At 40.5% G+C, this 26907-nt stretch overlaps 3 protein-coding genes across 10 annotated transcripts in view; 2 read left to right on the top strand and 1 right to left on the bottom strand.

Annotated features, from left to right (window-relative positions):
• abcc8 (ATP-binding cassette, sub-family C (CFTR/MRP), member 8) overlaps positions 1–3450 on the top strand; it is an 84142-nt gene extending 80692 nt beyond the window's left edge. For all 4 annotated transcript variants that reach the window (XM_051952805.1, XM_051952806.1, XM_051952808.1 and 1 more), the window contains 3 exons: positions 376–509; positions 1704–1766; positions 3160–3450. In XM_051952805.1, the coding sequence (XP_051808765.1) occupies positions 376–509; positions 1704–1766; positions 3160–3297 (335 nt within the window). In that variant the 3' untranslated portion in view covers positions 3298–3450. The remainder of the gene's footprint in view (positions 1–375; positions 510–1703; positions 1767–3159) is intronic.
• Positions 3451–3814: 364 nt separating this feature from the next.
• On the top strand, positions 3815–6905 carry kcnj11 (potassium inwardly rectifying channel subfamily J member 11). Its single transcript, XM_022219380.2, has one exon. The coding sequence runs from the start codon at positions 4453–4455 to the stop codon at positions 5611–5613; it is 1161 nt and encodes a 386-aa protein (XP_022075072.1). The 5' UTR covers positions 3815–4452; the 3' UTR covers positions 5614–6905.
• Positions 6906–13939: 7034 nt separating this feature from the next.
• mob2a (MOB kinase activator 2a) overlaps positions 13940–26907 on the bottom strand; it is a 74294-nt gene continuing 61326 nt past the window's right edge. For all 5 annotated transcript variants that reach the window (XM_051952812.1, XM_051952811.1, XM_051952813.1 and 2 more), the window contains exons 2-5: positions 24521–24681; positions 22155–22248; positions 17017–17141; positions 13940–15775 (exon numbers count right to left, since the gene is read on the bottom strand). In XM_051952812.1, the coding sequence (XP_051808772.1) occupies positions 15462–15775; positions 17017–17141; positions 22155–22248; positions 24521–24681 (694 nt within the window). In that variant the 3' untranslated portion in view covers positions 13940–15461. The remainder of the gene's footprint in view (positions 15776–17016; positions 17142–22154; positions 22249–24520; positions 24682–26907) is intronic.

Here is a 26907-nt window from a genome sequence, read left to right as displayed (position 1 = left end):
CAGATATTCCATGTTTTGTTAAGTTATAGATATCTATTAAAATGACAGAAAAAAGTATTATTCGAACATGGATTGTAAAGAACAAACATAAAAATAAAAGAACAGAACAAAACTGTACATGATGTCCACATTAAAAAGACGCATTTTAACAAAAAGTAATTTGTTCTTTTAGAATAAGCGACAGTAAAATCACACAATCATCCAGATACTACTATTTCACTGATATTTGTCATTATTTCTACAGTTTTTAAACATTACAGTATTCTACATTTTTTTTAAACTAGTTTTTCTGCACCCTAGCTGCCAGATGTTCAGTTTTGTAAGATTATTTCCTTACATTAAATGTATTAAAGTCTACGCTGTGTGTGATTTCAGATGCCACGGTGACGGAGGGAGGAGAAAACTTCTCTCAGGGTCAGAGACAGCTGTTCTGTTTGGCCAGAGCCTTCGTCAGGAAGAGCAGCATCCTCATCATGGATGAAGCCACAGCATCCATCGACATGGCAACGGTGAGCGTGCAGCAACAAAAGAGGCAGAGAGGGGGAGGGGTGGCGGTCAGGAGGGAAGACAGAGATGGAGACAGAATATGTAGGAGTGAAGGAAAGATCAGAAGGTGGTTTTCATCTGCAGTCATGGCAACGACAGATAATGAGGGAACAGCATCGGTGACATTTAGGGATGTCTGATGTTGGATTTTTTGGCAAAAACCAATATGTCGACAATGTCCAACTCTCAATTTCCGATCCTGATATCAACTGATACCGATATATTTGGGCTGTTTAATTAATTTTAGGTAACATCACATATCTCCTGTTGTGGAATTAACACATCATACCTCATTTTATTGTGATGCTCCATTGGATGCATTCTCAAATGCAACAAGGCTTTCCAGATGTAAACACTGTCTGTGCAAAATAAGAAAACTACCTTAAGTTATGGAAAAAAAATGCCTTTTTTTTGTAACTGTATCAAACAACAGTTCACACTCTCCCTCCCTCTGAGTCTATCACAATGTGGCAACTATACTGTACAAATTTGAAAACTGTCAGCAAAATCCAGGCATTATTTTATCGGTTTTCATGAAAGACAAAAAAACGACAACAATATTGACCGATATTATATTTTCATGCCACCATCAGACATCCCTAGTGACATTATGAAGTAATATTAGTATATAATTAAAGAGTTAGATGTAGAAAAATGCTGTTTTATGTTTTTGATTGATCTTAAAAAGAAAAATAAACAGTTAATGGCACCAGCAAAGATCAGTAACTTATATTTAGTTGATTTTCTTTGGAGTGAGCTCAGTTAGTGATCACTTTGGAATACAGACTCCACCTTTAACTGATGCTTTTAGATATAAGTATAAAAAGGAAGCAAGGAGTGGAGGAGGGGACTGAATAGGAAAATGGAATAGAAGAGAAAGCTCAGTGAAAGCCTGAGGGGATGTCAGCGAATGGCGCCCTCTTACTTTAGAGCCTCTCAGGAATGATCGGTCACAAAGAGCGCTGGCTTTAGCTGCAGCACTACCCTGGAGGAAACGCTTTTAACGAGGAACAAAAGAGGTGACAGGTTGAAAGATAAACTCTTTTTCTGAACCACCATGGAGGAAAATGTTTAAACAGTTCTCTGCTTTACACACGTTTGATTCCCCGTCGAGATGAACGTCTGTTTGTCTGACTCGACCTCCTCTCTCCCCACAGGAGAGCATCCTGCAGAAAGTGGTGATGACCGCCTTCGCTGACCGAACTGTAGTTACGATAGCAGTGAGTATCTCCTCTGTGCCGTATCTTTGCTCGAGGCTTCTACAGTCATGCATGCAGCTCCTCCTCCACTCCACCGAGACCTCATCCTAAACTGCTGATGCGTTTCTTGTAAACTGGTGGCAAAAGTGCAGATAAACGCAGACTGGACTGGAAATGAAAAGGCTAATAGAGGAAACTAGGGGAGGAAGGAAATCAGAGCAGATGTTTGATTTATTGTTGCAGTTATTTCATTTTAAAGGTAAAAAATGAATGTTAAAATGTCACAGTTGTTCACTTTAGATCAGGGGTGTCAAACATGCGGCCCACGGGCCAAAACCGGCCGTCCAGAGGGTCCAACTGGGCCCACAGGAAGACTTTATAAAGAATAAAAATTCCAGAGAACATTAACCACACATTTTTAATTAGTAAAACTATAAATGTAAAATAATTTCTAGACCATGACAAGCTGTTTTGATCATAAAGTAAAATACTAGATTGTTCACTGTTCTTTTGTCATTTTGTGTCTCATTTTTGTCATATTTTGTCTTGTTTTTTGCCTTTTTTGTCTCGTGTTTTTTGTTGTTTTGTGTTTTGCTTTATTAGTTGTTTTGTGTATCATTGTCGTTTTTTGTCTCACTTGTGTTGTTTGTCTATTTTTTTGTCGCTTTGCAACTTGTTTTTCTTATTTTTGTCTCTTTTTTTTATTTCATTTCATGTCAGTCTCATTTTTGTCATTTTGTTGTTTTGCGTTTCCTTTCTGTCTCGCTTGTGGGGGTTTTTTGCCTTATTTTTGTCATTTTGTGGGGGGGTTTGTCTCGCTTTTGTTGTTTTTATATTTTTTCTTGCTTTTGCCATTTTTTTGTCTCGTTTGTGTCATTTAACCACTTCTTTGTTGGTATGTACCTTCTTAGTCATTTTTTTTGTCTTTTTTTGCTTTGTTTCATGTTGTTTCTCTCATTTTTTTTGTTGTAATTTTGTTTCTCGCTTTTGACATTTTGCGTCCTGTTTTTTAATTCCTGACATTTTCAGAATTGGGCTGAATGTGGCCCCTGAACTAAAATGAGCTTGACATCTCTGGTTTCCATATTTCTCATGATAGAAACAAGAAAAAAGAGAAACCCGATGACTTGAAAATGCCACGGTGACCTCTGGTATTTAGTGTTGCGGCAACCACAGTCTGTTATTTGATCTTCTACTTTAACGGACCAGTCATTTTAATCATGTGTTTATTGTGATTTTCAGGTTGAAAATTGCTCAGTTAGTGTGTAATATTTGCCTGATAAATCCTTGTAGGCTGGTTTGAACTCACTGGGACCTGATGAAACAGATGCTGGTGCGTTTAAATGGCGCCGTGGCTCTCACTGGGTTAGAAAATGTGCGTCTTTTTTTGACTTTGTTCCCCTCTGTCGTGCAGCATCGCGTCCACACCATCCTGAATGCCGACCTGGTGATTGTGATGAAGCGGGGCATCATCCTGGAGTACGACCGACCCCAGGCCCTGCTGGACAAGGAGGACAGCGTCTTCGCCTCCTTCGTGCGAGCAGACAAGTAGCACAAGAAGAGGAAAGCATTAAAAAAAAGGAAGACATTCAAAGTGCAATTGTCCCCATGGAATATATTCCTTATTATTTTTTAAGCATGTTGTATAATATTTGTACATAAAAAATGTTGATTCTTTGTTAATAAAACATAAATTATCATTGAACCGTGTGTGTGTGTGGCTGCCTTACTGCTCAGTGACAGAACAGATGAATCACCAGAGGAGTGCAGGTTTGAAATGACTTGGAGCTGAGCAGAGGAACATGATACCGCTCAGATAGTGATAATCTTCTGGTGGGTGTCATGCGCAGTCTATGGTGTCATGCTGGGATGAGAAGCTCCACCTGCTGGAGCCAAGACTGACATCTGACATGGGACAGTTCTGTGGCTTCCAGAGGAGCACAAAGACCTGAAAAATGAAGCCTCTCGATGGGCGGCATGAAAGGAACAGAGCTGGATGTGAATGAAAGGGAACATCTGGTTGAATGTGTTAAGCTGTTTACAGAAAACAACCTGGGGGTGATCTACTGTACACTGGTCTATTTAAGCCATTTTATATTTAGAATCTGAGCTCCCTATGGCCTTAAGGCTGCCTCTTTTAATGGGCCCTCTCCTGCATTGAAAATCACAGGAAGGGCACCACAAGGATGGCGGAGGGAGGGACTGCCTCTCCATCTTACGTTACCGCGCTACAGTCGAGTGTTGAAGTCAGCACGGAGCCCACTGCGCCAAAGAGCCTGCCTCCTCATCCAAATGTGATCAAACTCCGCTCAGAGGCGCATCAGCATTTTACATTTCACTGAATCCCCCTTTTACGCACCGGTGCCTCGCTGCAGAGCCCGGGCGGCGCGGGGCAGCCCAGAGGCCGGTCTGTCTGCGCCGTGAGTGACGGCGGCAGCTGCGGAGCTGGAAGAGGAGCGTTCTCATGGGACTCCGCGGCTTTGAAGCGCCTGATCTGGAGGCAACGTGAGGAGCGCGCATACCTCCAGAAAACGGTGACAACAAGACTCTCCCCGCCTGCTCCTGACAGCTGCCGAGGAGCTGACACCGGCCAGGCCCGGTGGGTAGGAGAAGGCACCGGGAGAGAAGGGGAAGAAGTCATCTTTAAGCAGGAGCAGAGGAACCACCACCGAAGCCAGAAGGCTGCGGGTTGTAGTATGGGAGCGCTATGTTGTCCAGGAAGGGACTCATTCCTGAGGATTACCTGCTGACACGTCTGGCTGAGGATGTCCTGCAACCAAAGTTTAAGGCGAAACCGGGAAAGGCTCGGTTCGTCGCCAAGAACGGCACCTGCAATGTGGCGCACACCAACATCCGAGAACAGGGCCGGTTCCTGCAGGACGTCTTCACCACCCTGGTGGATCTAAAATGGCTCCACACGCTCATCATCTTCACCATGTCCTTCCTGTGCAGCTGGCTCCTCTTCGGGATGATCTGGTGGCTCGTTGCCTTTGCGCACGGCGACCTGGACCAGAGAGGAGACGACTTTGTCCCGTGCGTAACGGACATTCACTCCTTCTCCTCCGCCTTCCTCTTCTCCATAGAGGTCCAGGTGACCATCGGCTTCGGAGGCCGGATGGTCACGGAGGAGTGCGTGTCCGCCATCATCATCCTGATCGTGCAGAACATCGTGGGGCTGGTCATCAACGCCATCATGCTGGGATGCATCTTCATGAAAACGGCGCAGGCCAACCGGCGCGCAGAGACGCTCATTTTCAGCAAACACGCCGTCATCTCTGTCCGAAACAACAAGCTGTGCTTCATGGTCCGCATCGGCGACCTGCGGAAAAGCATGATCATCAGCGCCACCGTGCGGATGCAGGTCGTCAGGAGAACCACCACGGAGGAGGGAGAAGTGGTGCCGCTGGACCAGATCGACATCCACATGGACAACCCGGTGGGAACCAATGGCGTCTTCCTGGTGTCTCCTCTCATCATCTGCCACGTGATCGACAAGGATAGCCCTCTGTACGAGCTGTCGGCCTCCGACCTGCAGCACGAGGACATCGAGGTGATCGTGGTGCTGGAGGGGGTCGTGGAGACCACCGGCATCACCACGCAGGCCAGGACCTCCTACGTGTCGGAAGAGATCCTGTGGGGGCAGCGCTTCGTGCCAACAGTGTCCGAGGAGGACGGCATGTACGCGGTGGACTACTCCAAGTTCGGCAACACCGTAAAGGTTCCGACTCCTTGCTGCAGCGCCAAGAAACTGGACCAGGCGGGAGGCATCGCTCAGTTTAAGCTGAACGAGGGCGTCACCTTGCGGTCGTCCGTGAGAAGACGGAGAGGCGCCGCAGTGGTGCGCAGGTCCAAGATGGAGAGCCAGTAGAAGATTCCTGGTCTATCTGCCAGTATTCTGTATGAGAAGTAACTGTTAAAGCTTGAGCATTGCGGAATGACAAAATCATATTTATTATATAATAAATTATGCATCAGGGCTGCACAGTGGGGTAGTGGTTAGCACTTTCGCCTTGCAGCAAGAACATCCCCGGTTCAAATCCCGGGGTGGGCCTGGGATCTTTCTGCATGGAGTTTGCATGTTCTCCCTGTTTATGCGTGGGTTTTCTCCGGGTGCTTCGGCTTCCTCCCACAGTCAAAAAATATGCTGAGGTTAATTGATTACTCTAAATTGTCCGTAGGTGTGAATGTGAGTGTCACTGTCTGTATATGTAGCCCTGTGACAGACTGACGACCTGTCCAGGGTGTCCCCTGCCTTCGCCCAAGTCAGCTGGGATAGACTCCAGCACCCCCCGCGACCCTAGTGAGGATAAAGCGGTGTATAGAGGATGGATGGATGGACTATGCATCAACTGTAATCGCTAATCCACATTACATCTCTATACAGTGAAATGAAGCACACAAGTTTTTAACTCAGGGTCAGCGTGCAAATGCACAAAGATATGGAAAACGAAAAGGGCCAAAATTCACTTCAATTTATATTAAAACAACAGAATATCAAATGTACTAACTCTTATCCTCAGAGGACTCTTAGATGAATACTTCTTCACCCTAAAGGCATGAAATTAACTTCTATTAACAGTAACTGAATTCTTAAAATGGTTAAATATCTGTAAACATCAAGCTGCAAGTCATATAATACTGAGCATGTCTGAATATTTCTGACAGTAAACACAGCATTTATGACACTCACATACAATTACACTGCAGATTCTAGGCTAGAGTGTTCTTTAAAAAGGGTCATCTCTACATAATGCAATAAAAATGAGGAAAATATACACTGCAAAAAGAAATCCGTAAAAAAATCAAATCTGGCATCTCTGCTGCCAGTAATAAGTCATTAAAAATGGTTAAATACTGTGAAAGTAACAGCAAATGTTTGTAGAATACTGATATGTTTAAATAGATCATGACTGTAATTTTATGTACAAATCGATGTGGACATTGGGTGCATTTTTTTCTTTTTTTCTGGAATTTTACCAAGTATCTGTAATTTAACAAAACAGGAAATGGTGTAAAATAACATTTTAAACATTAATTTTCCATCATTGAATCTTTAATAAACAGATTTTATTAAAGATAATGGCAAAGATCTGTAAAACATTTTTTGCTGATTTGAACCGAATAAAAACTGAACATTTTACAGTCAAATGTTGTAAAAGACTGAATTTGTAGTTGTAATTTTTTAAAAAGTGGGAACTGTTTACAGTGTTGCTCCTTTTATTTATGTTGAACATGTACGTTTTTCTATGAGATTACTAGTTACTCCACCAAGGAACAGCGGAGTTATGTGACAATCAGTGTACGGATTTGGATGCAATTTTCAGGGGAAGTCCAAAATGACAGATAGACCCCCTGATTAAATTTTCACAGTAATGTGGCTTATAGTCTGGATCCATGGCTTTTTAAGGATTTCCCAGATAGCTGCCAGCATGGCGTCACTGTAACCATGACAACAAGTGAACACTGTGTCAGTTACCTGCTGATGATCACATGATTGTGATCCTACTACAAAATGACTGATTTATAAGTTGGAAATCATACAAAGAACAAATGATTAAACTGTGGGGTGTTTCTGAGTCCCGCTACATTTTTAGGTCACGCAATGTAGCAAACCTTAGACAGACGATAGTGAAGCTCCTGATGTTTCACAAAGCCTTTACTTACGTTCAGCAGTCAGCCTTATTTTGAACACAAATTCACCTTTCTGTCCTTCACTCCTTTCTTTAGGAAACACCGTCAGAGCTTGTCTCCATTCCAGCTAGGTGCTTCTATATACAAATCCTTTCCTAGACAGCAACAACGTGGAACCCCTGTCTTTACGAGAATTTTCAGACTCTTCCTCATGCCAAGAATCCGCTTCTTAGATAACCACTTCCTGTGCTGTTGGAATGGTGACAAAATAAAAGCATGTCACATTAAAAATACTCCTTCAAAATAAAAACATGGAAGGAAAACAAAGGCTTGTCAAAAGTGATGAACTGATCAACAGACCTTCATAAACAAAGGCTTGTCAAAAGTGATGAACTGATCAACAGACCTTCATAAGAGTGATTTACACGCAATCCAGGAACCATACATAACATGGACATGCATAACACATGCCTGTGCTCAGTACAAAGCCATTTATTATTGAATATGTCATCTGTCGGAAATGATACGTCAACTGAGCATCCTTGGTGGAGTACTGTGCTCCCTGAGTGCTTTTCTAGTAGTTTAGTAAAAAAAAAAAAAATATGTATATCATAGTTTAGTATGTCATCCAAAATGTGGAAGAAAGTCAAAGTTTAGTGTGTCGTCCAAAATGTGGAAGAAAGTCAAAGTTTAGTATGTCATCCAAAATGTGGAAGAAAGTCAAAGTTTAGTGTGTCGTCCAAAATATTACTAAAATGTCATAGTTTGGTATGTCGTCTAAAATGTGGGAAAAAAAGGGTCATAATTCAGTATGTTGTCCAAAATATCACTAAAACGTCATAGTTTGGTATGTCGTCCAAAATGTGGAAAAAAAGTCTTAGTTTAGTATGCTGTCCAAAATGTCATAAAAAACATCATAGTTTAGGATGTCGCCCAAAAATCATCAAAAACGTCATAGTTTAGCATGTCGTCCAAAATGTCACCAAAGACATCATAGTTTAGTATGTTGTCCGAAAATCATCAAAAATGTCATAGCTTAGTATGTCGTCCAAAATATCACCAAAAACCTCAGATTTTAGCATATCATCCGGAAATCATCAAAAACCTCATAGTTTCGTATGTCTTCCGAAAATCATCAAAAACATCATAATTTAGTATGTCGTTCAAAAATCATCAAACTCATCACAGTTTAGTATACCGTCCAAAATGTCACCAAAAATGTCGTATTTTAGTATGTCGTCCAAACTGTCATAAAAAAAACGTCATAGTTTAGGATGTCGCCCAAAAATCATCAAAATCGTCACAGTTTAGTATGTCTTCCAAAAATCATCAGAGACGTCATAATTTAGTATGTCTTTCAAAAGTCACCAAAGACATTATAGTTTAGTATGTTGTCCAAAAATCATCAAAAATGTCATAGTTTAGTATGTCGTCCAAAATGTCACCAAAGACATCATAGTTTAGTATGTTGTCCAAAAATCATCAAAAATGTCATAGTTTAGTATGTTGTCCAAAAATCATCAAAAATGTCATAGCTTAGTATGTCGTCCCAGATATCACCAAAAACCTCAGATTTTAGCATATCGTCCGAAAATCATTAAAAACATCATAGTTTAGGATGTCACCCAAAAATCATCAAAATCATCACAGATTAGTATGTCGTCCAAAATGTCACCAAAAACGTCATAGTTTCGTATGTCTTCCGAAAATCATCAAAAATGTCATAGTTTAGCATGTCGTCCAAAATGTCACCACAAACGTCATAATTTAGTATGTCGTCCAAAAATCATCGAAAACATCATAGTTTAGCATGTCGTCCAAAAGTCACCACAAACGTCATAGTTTAGTATGTCGTCCAAAATATCACCAAAAACCTCAGATTTTAGCATATCGTCCGGAAATCATCAAAAACCTCATAGTTTCGTATGTCTTCCGAAAATCATCAAAAACGTCATAATTTAGTAAGTCGTTCAAAAATCATCAAAATCATCACAGTTTAGTATACCGTCCAAAATGTCACCAAAAATGTCGTATTTTAGTATGTCGTCCAAACTGTCATAAAAAAAACGTCATAGTTTAGGATGTCGCCCAAAAATCATCAAAATCGTCACAGTTTAGTATGTCTTCCGAAAATCATCAGAGACGTCATAATTTAGTATGTCTTTCAAAAGTCACCAAAGACATTATAGTTTAGTATGTTGTCCAAAAATCATCAAAAACGTCATAGTTTAGTATGTCGTCCAAAAATCATCAAAAACGTCATAGTTTAGTATGTTGTCCAAAATGTCACCAAAGACATCATAGTTTAGTATGTTGTCCAAAGATCATCAAAAATGTCATAGTTTAGTATGTTGTCCGAAAATCATCAAAAATGTCATAGCTTAGTATTTCGTCCCAAATATCACCAAAAACCTCAGATTTTAGCATATCGTCTGAAAATCATTAAAAACATCATAGCTTAGGATGTCACCCAAAAATCATCAAAATTGTCACAGATTAGTATGTCGTCCAAAATGTCACCAAAAACGTCGTATTTTAGGATGTCGTCCAAAATGTCACCAAAGACATCATAGTTTAGTATGTTGTCCGAAAATCATCAAAAATGTCATAGCTTAGTATTTCGTCCAAAATATCACCAAAAACCTCAGATTTTAGCATATCATCCTAAGATCATTAAAAACAGCATAGTTTAGAATGTCGCCCAAAAATCATCAAAATTGTCACAGATTAGTATGTCGTCCAAAATGTCACCAAAAACGTCGTATTTTAGTATGTCATCCGAAAATCATCAAAAATGTCATAGTTTAGCATGTCGTCCAAAATGTCACCACAAACATCATAGTTTAGTATGTTATCCGAAAATCATCAAAAACCTCATAGTTTCGTATGTCTTCTGAAAATCATCAAAAACGTCATAATTTAGTATGTCGTTCAAAAATCATCAAAATCATCACAGTTTAGTATGTCATCCAAAATGTCACCAAAAACGTCGTATTTTAGTATGTCGTCCAAAATGTCATAAAAAAACATCATAGTTTAGGATGTTGCCCAAAAATCATCAAAATCGTCACAGTTTAGTATGTCTTCCGAAAATCATCAGAGACGTCATAATTTAGTATATCTTTCAAGTCACCATGAACGTCATAGTTTAGTATGTTGTCCAAAAATCATCGAAAACGTCATAGTTTAGTATGTCGTCCAAAAATCATCAGAGACGTCATAATTTAGTATGTCTTTCAAAAGTCACCAAAGACATTATAGTTTAGTATGTTGTCCGAAAATCATCAAAAATGTCACAGTTTAGTATGTCGTCCAAAATGTCACCAAAAACGTCATATTTTAGTATGTCGTCCAAGATGTCATAAAAAATGTCATAGTTTAGTATGTCGCCCAAAAATCATCAAAAACCTCATAATTTCGTTTGTCGTCCAAAATGTCACCATAAACGTCATAGTTTAGTATGTCGTCCGAAAATCATCAAAAACGTCATAGTTTAGTATGTTGTCCAAAATGTCACCAAAAACGTCGTATTTTAGTATGTCGTCAAAAATGTCACCAAAAACGTCGTATTTTAGTATGTCGTCCAAAATGTCATAAAAAAAACGTCATAGTTTAGTATGTCGTCTGAAAATCATCAAAAACGTCATAGTTTAGTATGTTGTCCAAAATGTCACCAAAAACATCATAGTTTAGTATGTCTTCCGAAAATCATTAAAAACGTCTGTTGGAAATTAGCCTATTCTAAAATTAAACAAGCCAACAGAATATGTGTAAGGCTCTTTCCACCCAGTTCTTTTGATGGAGTAGTCAGGAGACTTCTTAAAATCAAAAGTATTTATTACAGCAAAATTGAATGAGCGATACAGAGCTCTGGGCCTGAATCCTCTGTCCCTAACCAACAACAAGTGTTCAGTCAGTTCGGATGGAATCAGACTGCTAACTGTTCCTGACCCAGTCTTCTTATACTCTAACAGAGTGTATAGCTATCTAGGCTGGCCACCCCCTCCAGTGCTGCGTTGGTCCGCTGTCCTCTGTCACAGCAGATGTTTTGTCATCATCGCTCGCGTAGGAATGACTTCACCCCTGCAAAGCAAGATTAGAGACTGCACACATAACAAGCTCATGTTCTTTACTGATTACAGCTTACTTCAAAAACTATCTGTGCCTTTATTATCAAAAACTGTCTGTACTTTGATTATCAATCACCTTATGTCTTGATCATCCTTGCATTCAATCACATGAGTAATAAGTAAAATAAAGCATAAGCTCCTTCTTATCGATTCTGGACTTTTCTTCTCTTTGTGTCATTACAGTCACACCGTGGTAATGATGCTCTTGACCTTCCTATTCTTCAGAACCAATACAACTCTTTAATATGCACTCTTAGCAAATTATAAAACACACCATTTCCCACACGTCATAGTTTAGTATGCCGTCCAAATTGTCACCAAAGACATCACAGTCTGTTGTTCAAAATGTCACCAAAAGCCTCATATTTTAGCATATCGTCCAAAAATCATCAAAAACATCATCATTTAGTATGTCGTTCAAAAATCATCAAGATCATCACAGTTTAGTATGTCGTCCGAAAATTGTCCAAAATGTCACCAAAAACGTCATATTTTAGTATGTCGTCCGAAAATTGTCCAAAAGGTCACCAAAAACGTCATATTTTAGTATGTCGTCCGAAAATTGTCCAAAATGTCACCAAAAACGTCATATTTTAGTATGTCGTCCAAACTGTCATAAAAAAACGTCATAGTTTAGGATGTCGCCCAAAAATAATCAAAATCGTCACAGTTTAGTATGTCATCCAAAATGTCACCAAAAATCTCATAATTTAGTATGTCATCTGAAAATCATCAAAAACATCATAGTTTGTCGTCCAAATGTCACCAAATCCTCATATTTTAGCATATCGTCCGAAAATCATCAATAACATCAAACATTGTTCCTCTTTTTATAGGGGAGGATGAAACCTCAGCAGTTGTTCTTGTCTGTGGAACAGAATCTTCTAGCACAACCTTGAAACTGAGTCTCCATCATAGCCTTTCACCTAGTACTTTTCCACTTCTGCATACCTCCCTTATCCAGTGTTTTTCCATCACCATAGAAAGTGTAAAACATTAGAAATGTTAAACATCATCATTAACAGTGTAAAACATTTGGAATATGATTCTATAAAAGCAAGCAATTAGTATCAAAACAATTAGTCCATTTAGAAATATCATGGAAATCCCAAAAATGTCACTAAAACGTCATAGTTTAGTATGTCGTCCAACAAGTGGTGAAAAGGTGTGCAGGTAGCTTCACTGGTTTAGCGGTCGACCCATAAACAAGACTTGCATCAGAGACTCAGGTTCAATTCCAGCTCATGGCTCATTACTGCAGGTCTTTCCTGTCTTCTTCTCTGCTTACCTACTGAACAAAACCAACAAAAGGGCCAAAAAAACAACTTCAACAGAAACATCATAGTTTAGTATGTCTGTGATGTTTTAATGAACTGAGCAGCCTTGGTGACATACTGCACACTGAGTGCTTTTCTAGTTACTGTATGTAATGTAACAAAACTGGGAAATCTGTATATTAACAGTAAATTATTCAAAATATTACTGTTAAACTGTCAAAAAACATGAATTGTTTACAAAATACAATCGTTTGGCAGCAAAGCAGAGCTGTGATGAATTGTGCACTTCTTTTTTTTTTTTTAGCCAATTGGGCGACTCGTTTAAATTTAGTGTCTGAAAAACAAAAGACTATATAAAGATGACCATAAATAGCTTTTTTCCTTTTTTTTTTTTTTATAGCTGGCAAATAAAGCAACTCTTTTGACACTGTTTGTAAATTCTACAGCATAAAATCAGCACCCTGACAGTTTATTTGCTACATTTTACTTCATTTTTGTTGTTTTCAAACAACACATTTATGAAGTGGTGACTTATGGACCGTTTGGTTTTCCGTACTGAGACAGAATGCTCTGATGATTATGAGATGTCGGATGGGAGTCCAGGTGTCTTCTGTTTTTTAAATTAAAGTGGCTGCAAGTATCTAAGAATAATATAGGAGAATGATTAATGTAAAATTTAATGAACCCTTATTTTAACTGGACTCATTTTAAGAGGCTGAAGTCATTATTTTACTGAACAAGCTGCAATGATGACAGCTTCTAAAGATTCTTGAGAATGATGGTGTGTTTTTGGCAGTTCCGCAGAGCAATTTCTCATTATTTTAAATTCTCACAGCTATGAATCTGTAATCACCTAAGTCTTTTCTATCTGCAAGAGAAAAATTAAGGAAATAAAGGTCAAATTTGTGCAACTCTAACTCTTGCTACTCCCATAATAGAACCAACAGCAACTTTCATGCCTTCAGTTTGAACTATTAAAAACTAGAAAGTCTAAATCATTCATCTCCTCAAAGCTCCTCCACAGATCCATCATGAAGCTGAACGCAGAAACTGACCTTCTTTTGTAAAGCTGGTAGAGTTGGGAGATAAAAATAGCAGATTTTTTAAAGACAACATTTACACAAATGCATTCTTACAGAAGACGCAGACACGGGGCGGCATTTCTCTCTTTTATTAGATTATAATCCGCAGAGCTTAAAATATTAAATTGCTTTTAACTTAGTTAATAATTAAAATACATAAAACGAGAGCCAGAACTGAAGAACCCTGCAAAAGAAAAAAAATTAAAATAAATAAAAAAGGAGAATTATAAATCCAATCCTCCTCCAAACAGAGGCTATGTCTGACAGAACCCGCTTGTGATTCTTTGTACAGTAAAGTCCAAGCAGACTGTGCATTTTCTATACATGTGTAATGATATCATCGTTGTTATCATTTCCCAACTAAACTTCCTCTGATAATCTTTTTTAAAAAAGCAAATTTTAAAGGGACTGGTGAGAGTTTTAGTTTTGTACTGGGCGTACTGGTGAGAGCAGCGTCACCCCTCTGATCTCACCCCTCTCTCTCTGACTCCATCTCTCTTTCTGCTCGAGCCTGCAGACATTACCTCATGTCTTTGTCCTTCTGTGCTGCTGGAGCGGGGGGTGATGGAGGTGGTGTCGGTGGTTTAACACCAGTAAAACAGCTCTGATTCCCCTCATATGGGCACCAGTCTGTCTCATAGCATCCACTCTCTGATCAGATTAAATATCTAGCATACAATCTTTTTATATTTCCTTCTCTGTCTCCCTGTTTCTGTGGCGTTCTCTACATGTTTGCTGCCCTCTACTGGTAAGCTCTGGGACTTTGCTAGGGGTGCACCAGGTGAGTATGTGACTATACTGTAGCTAAACACGTCGGTTGTACGGAGGACTGAGCGGTCTGGTGAACAAGGGACAGAGAATGAAGATGAGAGTGACTCCTCTCTGGCAGCAGTGACATGTTCTCTCAGATCCTGAGTAGGAAGCGCTTTAAATCACCCCCCCACATAAACAACCCAAACAGTGATTGGCTAGCATCGACCCGTCAGGCAGTAACGTGGCTCCCTACTGGCCGGCGTGGTGGCCGGGCGCCTGCAGGCCGCCTCCCGCTGCCACATGAGGGAAGGTCGAGGCCGGCAGGCGAGCAGAGACACCGCTTCTCCACACATCAACAACACTGTACAATAGTAGGTCGAAGCAAAGCAGAGCCCCCTTCCTGTACTGTATGTTAGGTAGAGGATAGAGGGAGGCTGCACCCCCCTCCTCAAACAACAACAACAAAAAAAATAAAACTGAATGAAACTTCAACAAAAAAAATTTAAAAGAAGAAAAATAAAAACCAAAAAAATAAAACAATACACATACGTTTTTGTTCCTAGTTTAAATTGCAGAGAAGATGGGAGGGATTTGCCCCTGGGAGGAACGCTCACGCCAATTCCTGCTGGCGTGACAAACCCCTCCCCGCCACCCCAAACCCCCCTGAAAACCCTCCCCCCCTTTCCTTCTGGCTGGTTGGTTGGTGTCGTAGCGAGATATAAGGGTAGTGGAAGGTCTCTTAAGTCCTGCTTGCACCGAGGAAGGGGGCCAGGCTGTCTTTCCTTCTCGCCTCTATCTTATCTTCTATCACCCCCGGGGCTGCCGTCTGACCGCCGCCGCCGCTCATCTCTCCGTCACGTGGTTTTGTGAAGACGGGGAGGGCGCCGAGGCGGGGGCGGAGGGGGCCGGGGCGGGCGGCGGGGCGGGGGTGCAGAGGATTTCGGACAGGTCGTCCATGATACAGGTCTCCTTGGGGTCGACCAGGTTGAATTCCCTTACGAAAACGATGAAATGTGCATACAGAGTGTTCAAGTGGCCCTGCAGGTCCAGAGCCACCGTCTCTTTAAAGTGCGCCCAGTAGAGGTGAGCCAGCACGTGGAACAGGTACCGGCAGATCTTCTTCACCAAGGACTCAAAGGAGTTGGGGAACTCTTTGCCTGAAGGGAGAAAAAAAAGAGCAAACAGAAGCAGTTTATGAGCTGAAATGATCACAAAGGTTAAGTCAGATTTCAGATATTTACAGTCAACAAACCCCATGAGAAGACTCGGATGTTATGAAACCTAAAGCATGTGAAAGTCCATGTCTAAAGCCAATGTTTGGTTTTTTCCCTTCTTGGCTGCTGGAGGAACTCAGCAGGCTCTGTGCAATGACAACCACTGCCTATGTCGCTATGAAGGCCTCATTCTAAGCCAATAAAAACACAATAACTCACGAATTACATGTGATCGTCCACTTATGAAAACACTATTATGGATATTGTGCTTCATTTCCACCAATGGGTTCCTCAGCTTTCAGAAGAGGCTCTTATTTCCTGTAACAACTGGAAATTACAGTTTCCAGCTAAAGTTATTCGATGAGGAATTTTCTTTGGACAACTTTCTGTCACAGATTATTAATCAATGTAGTCATTTTGAGGTAAAAAAAAAAAAAAGAAAATTAGCCCAAAAACGAATTCAGCATAAAGATGATTGAAAAATGTTGAAACAAGTTCCAAAAGCTGAAAAAAAATGCAACTGTTTACCCATTGTCTCCAGCAATTTCATCGCAAGAAATATTCTTAAAACATCACCACTTACATCGCAAGTTTGTAGAAAAGCTGCTGCGAACACAGGGAGGGACTGATGGTTTATTCTCACTCATTTTAAACAACTTTTGGCTGCTTTCAGAAAGTAATTTGCTTTCAGAGAGTTTTTTTGGGAGTTCTACTTACAACTTCTGCTTCTTTTTTGGTTGCAACAACTGAATTTGTATTTGTCTGGGGTGCATTTCCCCAAACTTCTACACTTCAAAGACAATATGAAAGTGCAATTTAAGCAGTATGAGATTTATATGTATTCATACTAGCTGGTCCGGTGGATTAGATTATCTCAGAATAAACTACAATGTCTGTGCCAGTAGTTTCTGCACAACAGTGGAGGTCTTTTGTCACCACTTCTAATATTTCATTGATGGTTTTGAGGTTTTTAAGAAATTTGTTTACATTAAGAACATAATATAAAACAGAATATCACTCGATTTGTCTTCCGTTTCCTCTTGATGTTGCTCATTGGACCAACACTTTTCTCAATCTGTACATTTCTCCATCTGAGCCAGCAGGGGGCAGCACAACATCAGTCACTCCTGAAAGTCAGCAGAACTTTGGAAGCTTCTCTTGCCTGGAAAAAGAAGGAAACTCACCGTATTTTGTTGGAAAGATTTCCTCATCTGTGACCAGTTTCTGACAAAGACTCATTACAAAGTCGACGTATTGTGGAGCAGTGCACTTCGTTTTCTTTCCCCTCTCGTCATACCAGTAGTATATTCTAGAAGGAAAAAGCAGGAAGGAGAAAACATGTCAGACATTCCCTGTTGTCACACGTTTCACAATAACATCAAGACAATATTACGGAAGAACAGGATACGTTTGCACAACTGGGCTCTTATTAATCATAATGAATGTCTTCGAAGGAATGTTTGTGGCTGAGGTTGCAGGCGTGTAAAAGAGTATTTCCTGGAATAAAAAAACAACACAAGTGGCCTCTGAGGCGTTACTGACCTATGAAACATCACCTGCTCCATTTCCTCATTCAGGGAAAACCCATTCTCCTAATGACGTCTCACTTTCTGAATGAACGTCCAGCGGTACTACAAAACTACAAGCTCAAAGCACGTATCAAGTTTACATTTTTTAACTGCAGTGGACCTCGTGCCCTCTAGCTTTAATTTCCGTATTGGGCCAAATTCCCCGCTGCTGACGGGACACTGATCCCCTTCAGTCCCGCCGCTGGTCAAACATTTCCGTAGGGGCTGACCCACATAACTGGACTGTAAGAAGCGTAGTTAACAAAAGGTCAAACAGGAGGCTGGCAGCACAGAGCGAGTCACGCTAGCAGCTCAGCAGACACCTTAGAGATACGTGGATGAGCAGCAGACGAGACGCTGAAACACCACCGGTAAACTGACCGCAGAGACAAAAGACGATCTCAGAGAGCGTGAAAGGTCAGTTCATAAGCAGATAAAACGAAAAAACGTAGGTATAGATGTCGTTATAGACATTACAAATCCTGAGGAATGCAAAGTGACCACAAAACCTGAACCAGACTCCTACAGGACACTTACTCACACAGTGTTAGACGGTGTGTTTGTGTGGGAGAGGTACTGAGTGGACGGCAAACACGCCTTCACTGCTACAGACTTGACACAACCATGGCCATATATAGCAGAAAACAGAACCACACGCTGAGGCTTACTTACTATTTATGAACAGGGTCAGCTAAGACAGCACTTTGGTTAAGATCTGAAAACTAAATTCTGTCTTTTCAATTTCCTTAATTGTTTTTTGATATGTCTGACTGCACACTTTTAACATTAACACCGTTTAATCACAGTATTAGGAATGAAGAAACTGATTCAAGATATAAACCAGAGGCATCAAACTCATCTGAGTTCATTCAGCCCAATTTGATCTCAAGTGGGCCAGCGACAAAAAATAGACAAAACGACACAAAAAAAAATGATAAAAGTGTGAAATAAAACGATAAAAACGATGCACAAAAATGTGAATAAAGAAAACACAAAATGACAAAAAATAAGACAACACAAGCGAGAAAAAAGGAAGCATAAAATGACAAAAACATGAGACAAAGGACAAAAGTCAGACAAAAAAAACAGACAAACAACAAAAATAAGACAAAATATGACAAAAGAACAATGAGCAATCTAGTATTTTACGTTATGATCAAAACAAATTGTCATGGTTTAGAAACTATTTTAAATTTGTTTTTTTAAAAATTGCAGTTAATGTCTTTCTAATTTCTACACTTTACAAAGTCATCCCACGGGCCGGATTAGACGCTCTGGAGGGCTGGTTTTGTTCCACGGGCCGCATGTTTGACAATCCTGATCTAAACCATGAAACAACTTCTCTACATTTTGGAAAGCTTTGCATTCTTTTCTATGAATACTTTGGTCTACTTGGTTGCTCTTGGAAGGCAATAGGTAAATGCATCATCTGTATGTTGTTTATTTCCTGTCCTATTTCAGTATAAAACTTACATATTTAGATTTTTTTAACAATGTAGCATTTGTTATGTGGAGAGATTTTCTCTTTTGTATGCCTTTGTTATGTTAAAAACCTATTGAAAAAAAGTTTTGTCAGCTATTACATGTTTGTTTTTAGCTAAATAACCACCATGTTTTGCACACTGCTATTAAAAAATAAAATATTTGAAGAGAAGCTTAAGGAGTCTCATGAATCTGTTAATTCAACCAAATCCCAAATGGAACCAGCTACAGCGGTGGAAAAAGGTTTTCAGGCGAACATCTGCATGTATATTGAATGAAAAATCACTCTTAGGTCTTCAAGTGTAAGTTCTTTTAGTCCAATTACAGCCATAATACTAAACAAATCCTAAAAAAAAGCCATTAAAAACTTAAAACTGATTGGTTCCATAGAAATAAGACATTTTGAGTATTGGCTCGTTTTGGTAGAATGTGATTTTCTTGTAAACAATAAACAAAAAAGTAAATGATTAGTATTCGTTTGTGTCTGTCTGATACCACCACACCTTCTGAAACACAACAAAGATTTTTTTCCATAAACATTTCATGATAATATCTGAGATTGTGTAAAATTCTGAGGGTGTCTGAAAACTTTTTTCCACCGCTGTATAAGAACACAACGCCTGTGAACGCTGTGAGCACATGACCACACGTTTCCTTGTGTCTCGCTCTCCAACACACGCACACATCTCTACACCCACCCGTACAAAATGGGCCTAAATAGCTACCAAATGGTTCCGTTCCCTCATAGCTCATGGAAACATTTCCTTCCAAAAATAGTGCTGAGTTCTGCCCTTGGGCAGGGGCACTGACGCTGCTGCGACTGTGGCTCAGTCAGTTTCACCACAGAGGGGGCGCCGCTGCCAGGTCCAGGGGCAGGAAAGGGTGGGGTGTCGGGCAACAGGCAGTGGAGGAAGGTAAAGTCATAAACGGAGGGGGCTGGTGCTGCAGCTTCAATGGCTAGAGCAGGGGTGTCAAACACGCGGCCTGCGGGCCAAAAACGGCCCTCAAAGTGTTAAAATTACAGAGAAGACATTAACTGCAGATTGTAAATTAGTAAAACTGGAAATTTAAAGTCATTTCTAGACCATGACAAGCTGTTTGATCATAAAGTAAAATATCAGACGGCTCATTGTTCTTCTGTCTCATTTTTGTAATATTTTGTCTCAGTTTTGTTTTTTTATCTGACATTTGTCGTTGGTCTCGTTATTGCCGTTTTGTTTCGCTTTCGCTTTTTGTCTTATTTTTCTCATTTTGTGTTTTTCTTTATTCATTGTTTTTGTCATTTTGTGTTTTTTGTCTCATTCGTGTTATTTTTTTTGTCACTTTCTTCCCTGCTTTTGTCATTTTGCATCTACTTTTTGCGGCTTTCTTGCTTTTTTTGTCTAATTTTTTTGTCTATAGTTTTATTTCGTGTCGTTTGTCTAATTTTATGTCTCGTTTATGTAATATTTTTCTTCTTTGTGGTTTTTTGCCTTTTTTGCCTGACTTTTTTCGTCTTAATCATAAAGTAAAATATTTTATCATTCAGTTCCAGATACCTGTGACTAAATGTTCTGTAGATAAACTGTGACCTATAAGCTGTAATGTGTGAAACTCACTTATTTTTCTTCAGAAATTACAGGTTGTTCATGATGTTCTGTAAAAAGATAATTCCTTAAATGTGAACATTTTCAGAATGTACTTTTTTTGCAGTGAAACTAAAGAAACATTAGGAGTTGAGGTTATTTATTATAGATTATTATGCTGTGATTTTACTGGTCCGGCCCACTAAAATTGTGCTGAATGTGGAACCTGAACTAAGATGAGTTTGACACAAAGACGTGTTAATCTGCTCTGTTACCTCCTCTTCACACACTGCAGACACGTTTTCCATTTCTCAGGGTGTGGGTTAGCAGCAGCAGCAGCTTAAGGTGACAGCAGTGGAAAAAGCCACTGTTGACTGAGAGGTTAACTCGTGACTAGTTCCTTTCTCAAATAGTCGTTTGTTATTGATGTCACTGTCATAGTTTTAGTCCAGAGTGAGAGCGCTGGTGAACGTGCACGCTTGTAGACTGCATTTAGTGCGCTAAGAGCTGCTAAGTGAGTGTTCTGGTTTGTCACAGTGCAGATAATCTGGTTTTACCAGCTTTGAGTATACGCAGTGGGAACGAGGCTTCTCTTTAAAGACAAGGGCTCATACATAAAGATGGACCCCACCCTGACAGGGAAAACTAGTTTGATAAATGCTTACAGTTAGTCACCTCCCCTCTGTTAGCATGGCATGAATACGCTTCCATGCTACCATTATCCTAAACAAACTACTGTAGAAGTATGCCTGCTTTACTGCTCACAGCAGGGATTAACCTCCTTAAGAGACAACAGTTACAACATACCTCAAAAAACGTGACAGACGAGCATTTTTTTTCTAAGAATCTGACTTAAGAATGATTTAGTTTTCAGGACCTGAGCTGGCCCTGATTACTGGAACAAATGGCCAGACTTTAAAGGCAGAGTCCTTAATAACAGTTTGATCAAAGTATCATGGAAGTGGGTGTGATGTGAGCATAATTTTTGTAGCAGATGTCACATAGCAGCAAAAATGCACAGACTGGTCTGCAGAGGATTAAAGTGAAGCTAGCACACGTCACACTTATTAGCACGTGGACAAGTCTCTGTTCAGCTTCAAACTAGGGTTAAAAATGTCAACTTTAACCCTCTGAACCCCAAAATTCATTGATGGATTTAAAAGGTATATTATTTTTTTGAAAAATCTGCACAATTATAACCTTTTGATCAAGCCCCAAACTAAGAAATCACAGAGAGTTGGAAGTTTCTGATGGTCCTTGTGAAGTCAATAATCAAATAAATTCAACTGAAGTGTTTTATGGTTTATGTCATGATAACTGCATCATACTGCAAATACATTTATGAGCTCTCTCTACTTCTAGTCATGGTTTTTCTTTAGATGGAGGCTCCGGACTTTATGTTGCAGTGAAAATGAGTCCACGGTGAGGACAAGCATGACAGGAGCAGCTCAGACCCATCAAAGGAGCCACAACCAGTGTACTTGTGCTCCTGCTGTACATTAAAGCTGCATACTGCTCATTTCAAGATGGACTGCGAGGGTAGTTAAATTAACCTGAGCACATCCTCTAGGTTTGGAGTCTGCCCTCGCTGACCGGGGAAGCACTCCTTAATGAATTAACCAATGGGACACTAGATTTCTGATGAATAAACCAATGGGGCTCGGCAGGTGAGCGATGAATAAACCAGAAGCGTGGGAGATGGCTTACGTGTTGCAGGCCGTCATGGCTTGACAGGTGTCCCCAGTGCAGAACTCTGAGATGGTGCTGTACTGCAGGTTGATAAGATTGAAGAACGTCGTCGCTGTGGAAAGGACAAGACAGATCACGGCATGTTAACCAGCTGCTAAACAGGAATTAATGGTTCAGCAAAACATATTTAGGTCACAATGATGACAGAAAATTAAAGCGGCGTGTTTGCTGTCACGTTCTGCTGCGGTCAGAGAGGACACACCTACAGTGTACACAGTCATCAGTCACCACATCCTTCAACGGTGTGTGACCCTTCAGACAAAAACAGAAGAATGGGAGGGAAGGTTTAACTTGTTGTCACAGGTATGTGTTACGCTGCAAACCTGGGGTCTATTCAGTGTGAAGCAAAGTTTCCCACAGTGCAAAATATTTGTTCTGTGTGTTTAATGTACTCCAACTTGTGGCATGTTTCTGGTACGGTGACATTCTTTAAAAGGCATGCCTTCTTTGCTATGAAGGAAACCACTCAAAGAACACTCTGTGTCATTTTGGGGGCACTTAAAGAAAATTGATGAATTTACCACAGAAAAATAGCCTAGCGGCGCTAGACCCATGTTCTGAAGGCACAAGGGTCTAGGAACGCTCGACAGGGAGGGAGGCGGGCTAAAAGGTTGTCTTTCAAATCACTCTGCAGCAATTGGGTAGGTATACAACCAATCAGCGCAACGAATAGGCTGACGGAGTTCCTAGAGCGCCGGCGGATTGTGGCTAAGTCCCATTAGCTTCCCAACCAGCGGAGCGAACTGGTATATTAAGGATTTGCCATATCCCGTCGGCATAAGTCCAAATACGTCTTTCTTCTCAATGAAACCCTTCAGTGCCGTCCTTTGTTTATCTTTCAAGTTGAATTTTAGCTTCAAATCTTTAAGGGCTGTGGCCAAAGCCCAGTCGAAAGATAACTGTTTATTGTGCACCGGTTGTTTCTGTCAGAATTGTTGCGCCTCTGTCGTCACTTAGTTACGCCCGCCTTCTGACTCTACACTTCATGGTGATTGGTCCGGCCAGTTTTAGGAGAATCCAGCGTCGAGCCTTATGGAGGGTAACTAGACCCACCCTGGCAGAGAATTAAATTCGTTGCCGTGGGTTGTCTAGCACGGCTAGGCTAACAGAAAAAGGCTTTATACAACATTCTAAACAGCCAAGAGAAATGAATTAATGTGAAGGTAATTAATAAAATACCAGCAGTTTGGAGAGTTATTTGACTTTATTACACTTGAACGTAGTGCTAAGTATACTGGGAACATCATGATTTTCCTGCCAGCCATATTTATGAGGCTTAAAATTGGTGTAATTTACTCATACTATCACTTGCTCTAGTAAGGAACGGCAGTACGATATGCAATCACTTTCATTTTGATTAATTCCAACTCACCAAGTCTTGTTTTCCCAGATGGTCTGAACCCGATGACACACTAATAACACCGGACCCACCCAAGTTTTCCAACTGGATAAAGCAGCTACTAAGTTGGAAAATTTTCACCTAAAGTTCTGTTGATTTATACGTACTGGCACAAATAAATGATTGATTTGGTTAAAAAAATCTATTCAATCAAAACACTGCACAACTTCATTGCTTGTCTTAAAGCCAAAACTAATTAGTGGTGGATACAAGTTGATACAAGCCCAGTTATATAACTTCCAACATTATAATGAAAAACACATCTACATGTGAAATCCTGTCCCATCTGGTTTTATATAACAGCGCTGTATCAGTCTGAAAAAAAAGTGAAAGAAGAATGCTCGTTTTTCATTTTTCCCACTGCAAGCACCTGGCTGGTGTGGAGATGTAACCAAAGCAAAGCCAAGGAGACAGACAAAATAAAGAGTCTCATGAGATCGATCGAGCAGCAGCCAGGCCGCGCTGAGTTTACTCAACTCCAGAAATGATGCTCATAATGACAACTATAAATATCAGCAGAAGTTAAAACACAGCGCTGAGTAGAGTGTGGCGGTAAACGATGGTGTTTAAAGAAGTGGCGTGTGGTGTTTTTGGGAATGGTTTAAATGCCATGCCAGGCCTGGATCGTGTTAAGGTTTTGGAGCACTCACACCACTGGAACATCTTGCTATCTCCAGATGACGAGTGAGCACAGACTGGGAAAGAAAATTCCAATCCCCTGAGGAAAATTACCCAAGTCAGAGCGAACACGGAGATTTAGAAAGGAATTTTTAGGTCTCAAATAAGATCATGCACCACCTTTTTAAGTTAAATCTGACAGGTGTAGCAACTCCATTGGAGGTTTCTGTTGAATGTCGAACTCTGAGCTCCACCTTCACACACTGCTCATATCCATCATGATCTACCACAGCATTCAGTCACTCACTGTTGCTGGCTAGCCATTCGTTGAGGTCTATCTCTCTGGGCAACACCACCAGCTCCTTGAGGTCGAAGTCCACCACACGGATTTTTGTGAACTCTGGCTCCAAGTACTGCTTCTTCTCTTCTGCCGGAGGCTTCTTTCCATTTGGCTTCGTCTTTGACTTCCTGCAACACAGAGAAGAGAGGACAGGTTGAGGAGCCGAACAGAAGCAAACAGAGGAAATAAAAGATCTGGAAAACCATGTTTCAAGCTGTAAAATTACTGTTAATTCCACTCTCTAAAGCAGGGTGTCAAACATGTGGCCCAACAAAGGGTCCGATCCAGCCCGTGGGATGACTTGTAAAACTGTAAATTTTAAATAATTTCTAGAGCAGGACAAGTTGTTTTGATCGTAAAGTAAAATACGAGATTCCTTACTGTTCTTTTTAAGTTTTGTGTGTCACTTTTGTCACATTTTATTTTGTTTTTGTTGGTTTTTTGTCATTTTTCTCATGTTTTTGTCATTTTGTTTCCCATTTTTGTTGTTTTGTTTCCTTTTGTCTCACTTGTGTGTTTTGTCTCATTTTTTGACATTTTGTTTCACTTTATTCTTTCTTTTGTGCCTCGTTTCTGTCATTTTGTGTCTTTTTTGTCTCGCTTGTGTCATTTGTCCGTTTTTGTTTTTTTTTTGTCATTTTGTGTCTTGTTTTGGTAATATGTCTTGTTTTTGTTGTTTTTTGCTTTTGTCAGGTTTTTGTCATTTTGATCAAGTAAAATACTACACCTAACCAGATACCTGTTCTAAACGATTCATGCCTTTTTGTAGACACTCTGATCTGGAAGTTGAAATGTGTAAATGATAAACTGAGGCATACTATTGTTGAAACTGCACTTATTTTTCTTTGGACATTTTAGATTGTTCATGATGTTTTGTAAAAAGGTAATTTCTTGAATGTGAACATATTCAAAACTTACTTTTTTGCACTAAAACAAAGGAAAAACTATTAGTTGTGGTTTTTTCTCAGCTATTATGTTCTGATTTTACTTGAGATCAAACTGGGCAGTAAAACTGGTCCTCAGTTGACCTCAGAACTAAAATGAGTTTGACACCGCTGCTCTAAAGAACGTGAGGTGACAGAAGCTCTTGCTAAACTGCTACCACAGGAAATTTCCAAGCAGACTGACATCATGCTGCTGTAAAAACATATAGCATGCAACCAGATTTTCAAGTGGCGCTGGCCAAATGCTGAGGCAGCACTGAGTATGGAAGAGAAATCAGCACAAGTTGGTGCTGCAGTAAAATTCCACTGATGAACAAGGAAATCAGCACAGGTTATTTGATATGCATGGAAAAGCTACTTGCAGACAGAATGTCAGAGACACAGTAGCCTGAGCTCCGGTCTGTAAAACACGAGGGACTGAATTTCTTTTAAACAGATTACAATAATCCAAACATTTCTGTGACTTTTCTGGATTCACAGCAGCCTAAACAGACCAAACAAAGAGTCCACTGTTTGCACTCGACCTCTAAATCTGACCTCCGACCTAAAGTTAGGGTCTATAACTTCCACGCAGACGGCCATCCCCGGTGGCTTGTACTTCCACTGCTAGTTTTAGCACAGGGATGTCATATCACACTCTAGCTGCACTTCCAGGGTTGTAACCTCTCCTCCTGTCTCCATCTGTATCAGCGGAGGCAGTGCTAGCTGGGGTCAAAGGGTGAAAAGCTTGATACCAAATACAGGCTAATGCAATCAACTGCCCCACAATCCTCCTCCTTCATGACTTTAGGTGTAAGGACAGGCAATATTCAGCTTGATTTGTATTCTGTTCGAGCTTTTCCTCACCCTGTAACAGCTGGTCCTGCTCATAACTCTGCCTGCATCTTTAGTTCGCTCCCACTTGGCTCTACTACTGTTGTTTGGGTTTGCTTAAGGACAAGAGAGTTTCAGTTTGCTCCCTGAATTTATTGTGCTTTTGTTGACCCTCATTTCCGGCCTTCTTGCACTCGCCCACTATATCGCTACTTCTCATCCTCCTCTTTCCACACCCTCTGTCTAAACACAATGATCCAGCCATGTGTTCTTGGCTCCCGCTTCCCTCCTTTCCTTCCAGTTCTCGCTCACAGATCCCCCGCCATCGCTGAAAGACGGCAGCTCTGGCTCCTGGACTGACTAGAACTGTTCCAACAGCACTAATGACCAGGGATCATAAACACTATTTTCCAGCAGCAGCCAAATCCCTTCTCACTTTCACTAGGGCTCGACTGCAACTAACCCTCGAGTCTGCAGGAAACAGACAATGACGGGTTGGTTTTCTGCAGGAAGAAAGGTATTACATTCGTAGTGCACATGTAGCAAAGGATATTAGGCAAAGGTGTAGAGAGAAGAGAATGGAAGGGGAAGTGAGCA

The sequence above is a fragment of the Acanthochromis polyacanthus genome, chromosome 8 (assembly GCF_021347895.1).
Source record: "Acanthochromis polyacanthus isolate Apoly-LR-REF ecotype Palm Island chromosome 8, KAUST_Apoly_ChrSc, whole genome shotgun sequence".
In the NCBI taxonomy this organism is placed as follows: Eukaryota; Metazoa; Chordata; class Actinopteri; family Pomacentridae; genus Acanthochromis; species Acanthochromis polyacanthus.
The sequence above is the reverse complement of the archived record's forward strand: the minus strand, read 5'-3'. Positions and strand labels throughout refer to the sequence as shown.